General features: G+C 42.0%; 1 protein-coding gene across 2 annotated transcripts; it reads left to right on the top strand.

The window, feature by feature from the left end:
* Positions 1 to 884: 884 nt before the first annotated feature.
* Positions 885 to 10,743, top strand: LOC118113305 (B-cell receptor CD22). Of its 2 annotated transcripts, none has more exons than XM_035162859.2 (11): positions 885 to 1,034; positions 1,132 to 1,180; positions 1,273 to 1,608; positions 1,704 to 1,928; positions 3,111 to 3,389; positions 4,165 to 4,455; positions 4,555 to 4,633; positions 4,961 to 4,988; positions 5,875 to 6,009; positions 6,101 to 6,183; positions 10,525 to 10,743. In XM_035162859.2, the coding sequence occupies exons 2-11, from the start codon at positions 1,141 to 1,143 to the stop codon at positions 10,583 to 10,585; spliced, it is 1,557 nt and encodes a 518-aa protein (XP_035018750.2). In that variant the 5' UTR covers positions 885 to 1,034; positions 1,132 to 1,140; the 3' UTR covers positions 10,586 to 10,743. The 2 variants fall into 2 exon arrangements, with proteins under 2 accessions (XP_035018750.2, XP_035018748.2); XM_035162857.2 differs by having other exon boundaries at positions 1,128 to 1,180.
* The last annotated feature ends 57 nt before the right edge of the window (positions 10,744 to 10,800 follow it).

The following is a 10,800-nucleotide window of genomic DNA, read 5'->3' as shown; positions in this document are numbered from 1 at the left end:
GCGGTCGTCCTCCTTCAATCAGAAGCTTGGCGGTTCAATCCCAGTCTTCCCCATCTGCATGCCGAAGTGTCCTTGGGCAAGATGCTGAACCCCGAATTGTCCCTCATAGAAAAGAAAGTGCTCCTAATAGATGCAGTGTATGAATGTGTGTGTGAATGGGTGAATGTAAAACTGTACTGTAAAGCGCTTTGAGTGGTCATCAAGTCTAGAAAAGTGCTATATAAATACAAAACCATTTAACCATTTAACTTATAAACGTTGAAATATAATCACACAATTTGTCACAGACTGCCTCAGAGAATGTGGTGAAAGGGGAGTCCAGGTGAATGATGGTAAATCACATAAACCGTGTGTGTGTGTGTGGAAATCAGCAAGATTAGCCATGAAAGCAGCACATGGATGAACACATGCATCATGTGTACTGTGGAGGTGATGATGATGATGATGATGATGATGATGATGATGATGATACATAGTGGACGTCAGCAGTTATATGGAGGTGTCATCATCATGTACTGATTGTAACATTTCCTCCCTTGACGTGTAGCTGCAGTGGAAATATTTTGTGGATTAACGTGCCTTAAAAGCTATGACAAAACAACGATTAAAAAACATATTGAGACATAATGTTTATGATGTTTATTTTGGAAACAAAAACTCAGAACACATCATCTGTTTATGTTTGTAGTCACCAGTTTCTGATTTTCATTTGTTCTTACACCACCAGGGGAAAAAGACGAATTACAAACATTGTCGGGAGGTGAAACCCTGAACATTTCTCTGAACCCCGAACACATTGCACTGAGTCCCCTGTTGTGTAAGACCGATGAATCAATGTGTCCTCTTCCTCCGTCAATGTGTGTGTCTGTTTGTGTAGATTCAGAACATGACAGTGAGGACACTGTAACTTTATGTAATCAGCACTCTGAACGTTTGATAATGAGAGGAAGCAGGGTGAAGCCACATTCCCACTTCTGCTTTTCATTCCTCAACTCCATCTCTTGAACAAGCAATTGGTCTGTTTGCTTTAGCGGGTGAGTACTTTTCACTTTTATACTCTTTGTTTGACATTGTGCTGTCCCCAGAATGTAGAGTAATGAACCGTGTTGTGAATCATCATGTTCTAGGCAGATTTTAACGATGGAAAGTTGGATGCTGATGATCCTTGTTATTATGCCAGGTAAGGAAATGACAACACACAATGATTGTGTATCGGATGTTATCTATACCTATAAATTTAACTCGTGGATTTGTCATCATTTTTGCCTGAAGGTGTTTGGAGTGGAGAGTGGAGGGTGACCTTCGAAAATCAGTGTGCTTTGAGAGGGGGGTCAGTAGTTATGAAGTGCAGCTATAACTACCCTAGGCCTCAAAGAGTCACTCAGGTGGACTGGTCTAGAGCCCTGTTTACATCTGGCAGGTGGCGGCTGCATCACCTTTCTAGTCTCCCTTCGCCCCCGGACTTTGAATACGTGGGTAACCGAAATGGTAACTGTAGTCTGAAGATCAACAACGTACAACCCACTGATCAGGGACAATACTATTTTAGTTTTGTGACAACATTAGACAGATGGACAAGCAAAAGCCATGCTTATTTGTATGTTAAAGGTAACAAAACATAATAATTATTAATTTATAGATTTCTCATGAATAAAGAAAATTGAGTAAAATAAAAAATGTTTCCGTTTCTGTACCTGGACCAGAGTTAACCGCTGTGTTAAAGCCGAGCACTGTGAAAGAGGGAGATGATGTCAGGCTGACCTGTGTGTCAGAATGTCCTACACCTAAAACCATTGTCTGGTTTAAAGATGGACAGCCAGTGCGGAAACCAGAGTTCTCGGTGAGGAGAGAGGATGCTGGGAGCTACTTCTGTGCTGTCCTGGGACAAAAGACAGTCAGATCCAACTCTGTGACTCTGAATGTTCAGTGTAAGTACACTATTAACACTGAATCTCAATTTATAGGCTTTTTTCCACAGCACACCTGGCACCATACTATGTAAAGCCCCATTTCCAATGGTCAAAAAACCCACTAACCCCCAATAACCTCCAGTTACATTCGGCTTCTGCCTGCAATTGGAATTCACTTATTCACTCCGGGGTAAAATGACTCCGCAGTAGACACTGGTTTTATATGCTCTGATCAGCAGTGATGGAAATGTGACAACCGGGTGAACGAGTTAATTTTGCAAGACAGCAGGGTGAGAGAGTGCCTCAGTTTTCGGCACATTTGTTATGTTGAACATGACACACCGGCGAAAAAACAACTAAATAGATACTCCTCCACTGGCAATGGCCTATTGCTCCGTTTCAGGGATACAGTTTTGCAGTTTTACCTGGGAGCCTTTTAAACTGTTGCTCAGGAGGCAGAGTGGGTTGTCCACTAACCAGAAGGTTGATCGATCCCTGCCTCCTCCGGTCCACATGCTAAAAGTGTCCTTTGGCAATATAGTGAACCACTAATAACCCCTGATGGCTTTGCTGACTATGTGACAGATGAATGACTGGCTACAGTTAGCAGTAATAGTTAAACTGGATGCTGAATAGGAGGCTGTTTATCCAACACTGGAAGTCTTCACAATTTTTCTTGAAGTTTTATTTTAACTTTAGGTCATTTTAGTAATTATTTAGGGTTTTAGTATTTTTTATGTCCATACCAAGTCCCTGTAAAAAAAAAAAAAAAATTAATCTAGCACTCAGTTGGGCACATACCTCCATCAAAGCACTAGATTTGTTTTTTATTAGGATCCATGAATCATCGTCCTATCTCACAATGTTAAAGAAAGCAAAATAAAGTTGTAGAAGTAGACAAAAAAAGAATTTCCTCTTGCACAATCTGAACAATACACAGTACAAACTTTAATAAATATATATAATAAAATCTAATGTACGTGAATTACTTTGAGATAAATAAAATGGAAGAAAAACTAATAAAATAATAACTTGTTATCTCCCTGTTGTCCTCCAACAGAGTTAAGTAAATAACCAGGAATATTGTATCATCGCTTCATGCAGTAGCATACGGTTTATTTAACCTAATACTCATTCATTATGTCCTGACTTCATTTCTTTGTCTGCCTGGCTAAAAATCCCTGATGCTCTTTCTATCAGATGCTCCAAAGAGAGTAACCCTGTCGTTGAGTCCACCAGGAGACGTCGTCAAAGGAAGTTCAGTGACTTTCAACTGCAGCAGTGATGCCAACCCACCTGTGAGGGACAGAGGATACAGCCTGTATATGGACGGACAGTTTATCAGTTCAGGGCAGGAACACACCATCTCTGACCTGCAGCCCAGACACAGTGGACTGTACCACTGCCAGGCCTGCAACAATGTTAGCTGGAGGGGCGATGACCTGATGAACTCAACCGACTTTCACCTGGATGTCCTGTGTGAGTGTAAAGACATGTTGCAATGAGACGTCTGGTCTCATGTATGTGTTTATTCGATAGATAGACAGATAGATAGAGATGTTTTTTCTCATCTTGTGTCAGACTTTAAAATGACAAATGACAAAGTTGGAAATTCTCAGTCATCTACTTCCTCAGTTTCAATGTTGCCCCAGTATTATCAAGATGTGTCAAAGAGTCCTGAGAGGAAACATTGTGAAAGGCTCTGAGGGAGACGAAGTGCTGATTAAATTGTTCATGTTGACTAATGCTTACACAGTAGCCCACATGTACATCAACCTGACCAGCCTCCTGATATTGGTGGTCCTACAGGAGAAAAGAATTTTAACAGATTAACCTGATTACCTGAAAAGAGATTGTGCCAAGAAGAAATTGTCATATTTTGGAGAAAATGTTATCAATGAGCATATTTGAACAAAAATGAATAATTTAAGACGTGCAAACACATTGAGTGTCCATCAGCTAAGGACACTCGTCTGCTTTAACCATGTGTGATAGGTTTTGCTCAACCAAAGAGAGTTTGTTCTATTTTAAATATTCTTTGAGGCCTGAAAAGGTGAATGCATCCAACATCTCACAGGAAAAAGTGTAAATCTAAAATTTACTGATTTATTTTTGTCTCCTGTTACTCCTTAACCATCTCTTGTTAATTTCTTTAATCATGAGACCCTCAGATTTGAGGAGCCCAGATTAAAAAAAGCTGCACTGTTATCTCTTGTCTCATTATTCCACATGCGCTGTTTGTCCTTGTTCTCAGACGGCCCAATGAACATGTCAATTTTAGTGGATGATCAACAATTTGCTGAGGGCAGCAGTGTGAATCTGACCTGCAGCAGTGTGGCCAACCCTGAGGCCGACAATTACACCTGGTACAAGAGGACAGACTCTCCCAGCTCCAGCTCATGGCTCCAGGTGGGCTGGGGACAGGTGCTGTCTCTTCCCTCTGTGGAGGCGTCCCACACTGGACGCTACCTCTGCCAGGCCAGTAACAGTGTGGGGGAGGGCAACTCAACTGATCTGCTGGTGACCATGAAAACAGAGGACCGCGGTTCGTGCTGCTAAAAAATAAAACTTCATCATTGTGTTAAACAGAGCGGCGTTAGGTTTGTCCTCTTCTAATCAAACCCTACTGTGTGCTCCTCCTCAGGCAGCCAGATGCACCTGATCATAGCCGGAGTTGGAGTCATTGTTTTGGTGACTCTTGTGGTAGCACATCTTTTGTACTGGTGAGTCAATAAATGTTAGTAAGAGTGAATGTGACACAGCCGTTTACATATATTGTCTCCACATCTCTTATGATGATGAACCTTTGTGATGTGTTCCACCTAAATGTTTCCACCGCTGCACTGTGTGTGTCTCCTGTACTGTACATGTAAAAATGTGTGTGTGTGTGTGTGGGGGGGGATTTATTGAAATATCCTGCTGCTGCTGTGTTTCCCATTATTACGAAACAACTTCTTTGAAATGTGAAGCCACAGGATTGAGAAACAATCGAGAGAGATATGGAGTGAATTTTGTAACAAATGTGGGTTGTTTGTTGTTTTTTTTTACAGGAAAAAACGAACCCGTGTAGCGAAAAAAGTGAGTACATTCAAAAAAGTCCTCAAATAAACGATCTGAACTTTATTAAACTCTTGTGATTGACTGTCAGTTATGCAAGGGTCAGTGGAAAGTTTGACTTCCCATTCAAGAACTAACACAGATCAAAACTAGTCATGAGTCACCTTATGAAACCACATGTAAATTCACTGGATCCAGATTTTTATTTGGATGTGCAGCAAAGTGCCCATACTCATAAATATCAGTCCCATAAATATGACCGATTTTTTTCATCAAGATCAAGATCCATAAATTATTCCCTGCGTGGGAAAATGTAAAAAAGAACTGCCCAGTCTCGTAATGTTTGAAAAAGCTTTTTTTAATTCCTGGATCTGCCCCTTAATCATTATCCGCACCAAACTTTCATGGGTTCTTCCCGGACCTATACCACATTCTTCCACCAAGTTTCAAGGGGATCCGTCCAGTAGTTTTTGCGTTGTTCTGTTAAACAACAGACAGACAAACAAACCTTCATTGGCAAAGGTAACTAGAAGAGCACTCAGTAGAGCACATACTTCCACCAAGGCCCAACAGTCCCCTAAATCAAGCTGCACCAACACACACTCATAGATATCCCTCCTCTTAGTATGCCAGATTTTTTAAATCAAGACTCATGAATTGTTCCCTAAGAACCTAGTGAAAATGTTTTCACTAAGTCCTATATTGCAATGTTAGTGTCTTGAAACCATCTTACCCTTTGTCTGGATTGGCACCTAAATTTAATGGAAATATTTGTTTATTCCTGCTGAAAAACAAACAAACAAACCAACAGACAGGGGCAAAAACATGACCTACTTTTGAGGTAAAAATGTAATGATTTTTTTTCCTAACCTTATTTTATACCTGCCTTTTGTTGTTTCCTCTGCAGCGGACTGCGTTTGGCGCCAAGCTCAGTGGAGAGGGCTTGAGTTCTTCAGCCACAGAAGATCAGCTGGACACTGTTTACGCCAACATCCAGACATTTCCATCCTCTCGTCCAAGGAACACAGACCACAAACATTACGTAAATGTGGTCCACGAACATGCATGAGCAAATGCAGAAGATACAATACAATATATTTTGAATAAATTCACTGTGCATGTTCTCCCTTCAGATTCCCTCTTCTGATGAAGCTGAACTTATCTATACAACAGTGGCCATCAAACCCAGAAACAGCAGAGCTCCACAAGAGTCCAGGTAGGTTCACTGACCAAACATTTAACATCAGTGTTGTGCAATAATGCATTAAACGTGATACCATAAAATGGTGTGCCTTTCGGCATTCAATAAATTTGGTTATCAAAATAAAATATTGAATATTAATATTAAAAATATTAATATTAAATAACTTTAATTGATTAAAGTTACCTCGGGGCACCACCCTTCAAAGGAAGGGAAAAGATAGCCAATTTATTGATTAAGTCTCATAAAAGTACTAACTACAAATTTGGAACTCTGATTAACAATTAAATTAATAACTATAATCAAAATTACCATCTAGATAGTTAGCTAAGTTGAAGGATATAGAGTTCTTGACAGTGTAGAGGTTGGCAAAATTCACTTATGCAACATTAATGAAAAAACATTTGTGAAAGAAAAACATTTATTATGAATATAATAAAGTATAAAAAAACACAAATTACTAACGGTGTACTTACTAAACAAAGATAGGTATGTGAGTATGCATGTGTGTGTGTCTGTGTGAGTCAGCGTGCTTCCAAAATGGCGGCTGGCCACTTTGAAGATAACACCCTTCCCCCTTTTTGGAATGTTTACGACATGTAGCGGGGGGGTCAGAGATGCATGCAAGGAAAGACTGAAGAGCATAACTAACATTAACTTTCAAATAACTTGTAACCACAATATCACAACAACACAAATCAAACTTATAAACATCACACAGAATCGAATAAACAGTCTTTGCTTAGCCTAGTATGATTATTAAGCCCAGTTGTGTTACCCGTCCATGGAAATCGTCTTGCTGGTTGTGTGGCTACTGCCTTCGTGGTTCTGTTGCTCTTTGAAGTTCTCCTGCAGGACATTGCGTCGCTGCTAGGAGGTTGGTAGAGCTTGGTTTGCGAGGAGGTTTCCTTAGTGAGATGAGCTGGAAGCTGCACCTTTGTGCTCCTCTCGAAGAGTTGGATGGAAAGAGAAGATGTGAGCTGGAGAAGCCAGGCTTCTCCCCTCGGCGATGCAGGAAAAGAGGCTGGGCAGCCTTCTCCCCTTGGAGGGATTGTAGAAAAAGAAATAGAAGAGAGGGGGAACAGGCCTTATATTGGCCCAGTGTGTCAGGGTTGGTGAGGCAGATGGAACCAGGATGCAGAGTTTAAACTTAAAGAGTCTTTTTAATGAAAAGTCTTTAACAGAAAAATAACAAGAATAAACGCAGGAATCTCAAAAAGGTCAAAACTGAAGAAACAAAAGCACACGGGAGAAAACACAGGAGGCTTACACAGGAGAACAGGACGGGAGCTCAGGAGACACGGGATACAGAAACACAGGAGGACAGGACATAATGACGACGATCCGACAAGGACAAAAGGAGAGCACAGAGACTTATATCCACACATAGGGAAGGCAGGGGCAATTTGACACAGGTGAAACACATGAGGACTGGTGCAGACAATCACAGACAGGAAGTAAAACTAGACACTAGACACAAGAACCCAGACAACAAAATAAAACAGGAAGTGAAGAGAGAAAACACACTATGAACAGAGACAAACAACTCAGACAAACATAAACACAAGGAAGTGAAGAAACACAAGGTAATAACAAAACCGAAAACTCTCTTAATAAAGAAGAGGACAAAATAAATCAGAATCAGAATCAGAATCAGAAGTATTTATTGCCAAGTAGGTTTACACCTACCTGGAATTTGCCTTGGTATATAGGTGCATACAAGGAACATAAAACATAAAAACACAATAAGTACTACACACATGAAAAAAAACAAAAATATAAAATAAAAAGATATATATAGAAAAAAATATATATAAAGTAAATGCAAAATGCAAAACAGGAGTGCAATGAGAATGTGCAATGTGCAGTTTAATGTGTGTTAATGTAACACAGACTTGAGGCGTGGGGGCGGGTTAAGGGTCCAAGTCAGGTGGGGGTCCCGGGCCTTGTTGATAAGACCAACTGCAGCCGGGAAGAAGCTGGTCTTGTGGCGTGAGGTTTTGGTCCTGATGGACCGCAGCCTCCTGCCGGAGGGAAGTACCTCAAAGAGTTTGTGACCCGGGTGGGAAGGATCGGCCACAATCTTACCTGCCCGCCTCAGGGTCCTAGAGGCAAACAGGTCCTGTAGAGATGGCAGATTGCAGCCAATCACCTTCTCAGCAGAACGGATGATACGCTGCAGTCTGCCTTTGTCATTGGCAGTGGCAGCAGCGTACCAGATGGTGATGGAGGAGGTGAGGATGGACTCGATGATGCAGGTGTAGAAGTGCACCATCATTGTCTTTGGCAGGTTGAACTTCTTCAGCTGCCGCAGGAAGTACATCCTCTGTTGAGCTCTTTTGGTGAGGGAGCTGATGTTCCGCTCCCACTTGAGGTCCTGGGAGATGATGGTGCCCAGGAAGCGGAAGGACTCAGCAGTGTCGACTGGGGAGTCTCTCAGGGTGATGGGGGTGAGTGGGGCTGGGTTCCTTCTGAAGTCTACAACCATCTCCACTGTTTTCAGAGCATTGAGCTCCAGGTTGTTCTGACCACACCAGGTCACCAGATGGTCAATCTCCCACCTGTAGGCGGACTCGTCCCCAGCAGAGATGAGCCCAATGAGGGTGGTGTCGTCAGGCACTTAAGGAGTTTGACGGACTGATGACTGGAGGTGCAGCTGTTGGTATACAGGGAGAAGAGTAGAGGGAAAGAACACAGCCTTGAGGGGAACCGGTGCTTATGGTCCTGGAATCAGAGACATGCTTCCCCAGCCTCACGTGTTGCCTCCTGTCAGACAGGAAGTCTGTGATCCACCTGCAGGTGGAGTCAGGCACACTCAGCTGGGAGAGCTTGTCCTGTAGCAGAGCCGGAATGATGGTGTTGAAGGCAGAGCTGAAGTCCACAAACAGGATCCTGGCGTAGGTTCCTGAGGAGTCCAGGTGCTGGAGGATGAAGTGAAGGGCCATGTTTACTGCATCGTCTACAGACCTGTTGGCTCTGTAGGCAAACTGCAGGGGGTCCAGGAGAGGGTCAGTGATGGCTTTGAGGTGGAGCAGCACAAGGCGCTCAAATGCCTTCATCACCACAGAGGTCAGGGCGACAGGTCTGTAGTCATTGAGTCCAGTGATCTTAGTTTTTTTGGGGACAGGGATGATGGTGGAGGTCTTGAAGCAGGCTGGTACGTGGCATGTCTCCAGTGAGGTGTTAAAAATACAGACTCAGAATACCAAAACCCTTACACGGTGACCTCACAGGTCATGGGGCCCAGAGTGACCAATAGGAGTTGAAACTTGTGTCCCTGGGGGGTTTTCACACCTCTGTGTGACGTTGATGCCCCCTGGGAGACTGAGTTCCGGAGGGTCTGGTTTTCTCCAGAACAAAGGGACATGCGGCTTCAGGCTTTTGACTCCACATATAGGCCGAACTTTGTTTTACAAATTCCATGTCCCGCCAACAGCATTAAATTCTATTATTCACTGTCGGTCAAGTCTAGTGATGTCTGTAGCCCTCAGTCATTGTTACTGTGCAGTCTCAAATTCCCAAATTGTGAAATAAAACCTTGACTGTCACAGAGAAAAATGAAACATTTCTATTTTTTGAGCTGTAGCCAGGACTTTACAGTAAATGAGGTAATGAGTGGATATTCCTTCCTCAAATAATCTATTGTTATAAACTAATTTTTTTTAATGTTTATTTCACCTCCTAATCACATGGGGGTAGCTGTCAACTGCAGTCTCACAGCAACAAGGTTCCCAGTTTGAATCCCAGTTTGTGGCCTGTTTGGAGTTTGCATGTTCTCCCCATGTCTGCCTGGGTTTTCTCCCTCAATTCACCATAGGTGTGAATGTGAAGTTGAATGTTTGTCTCTGAATGTTGGCTCTGTGATACTTGAGTGACGTGTCCAGGATTGGCTCCTGTGACCCTCAAGGGATGCACGATATAGATAATGGATGAATCGACTGATAGATGAAAATTAACAGCACCAAAACCCAAAAGAATATGTGGCTGAATTACTGTGATAATTATGTAGCTGAAATATTAGGATCATCCTTTAGTTCAGTCGTTCTCAAATTTACCCTCACATCTAATGTAGTTTAAAGTAAATATTATTCACATGTGTAAAATGTGTTACCATGGAATGTGAACTTCTGAAAACGACACAAAATCACAAACATTTTTCCAGAGGACTTGACCTCAGTATCTATGTTTCTGCAGCACAAACTGTGATTTTATCCTGTGTAAAAAATAAAAAGTTGAATAAAAGCAAAGGTGGTGGTGTGAGGTGTCAATGCTGCTGTGAACCTGCCATTATCAATGTAGACACAGTAACACCATCTGATGCATTGATGCTCATTAACATCATCATTTTCTCCTCAGGGCCACAATAGGAGAGAGCGAGGATTCTGTGATCTACTCGACTGTGGTCAAATCCAGCTGATCCGATGTGAATAGAAGAACAACAGCCTGGAGCCTGTTAGGATTTTAATAATATAATTAGACACTATAGCCCCAAAAAGGATCGATTTTACACGCACCATGTTTGTACCTTAACAGAAAGAATTTATGTTTTGTTATGTGTTAGGACTGTAATCCGTGGCATACAATAACACTGTACTTAAACTTGTTCTCATACATAAACCTTTATATATATTA

This window comes from Hippoglossus stenolepis, chromosome 8 (assembly GCF_022539355.2).
Source record: "Hippoglossus stenolepis isolate QCI-W04-F060 chromosome 8, HSTE1.2, whole genome shotgun sequence".
NCBI lineage: Eukaryota > Metazoa > Chordata > Actinopteri > Pleuronectiformes > Pleuronectidae > Hippoglossus > Hippoglossus stenolepis.
Note: the sequence above shows the minus strand (reverse complement) of the source record. Positions and strands in the feature narration are given on the sequence as shown.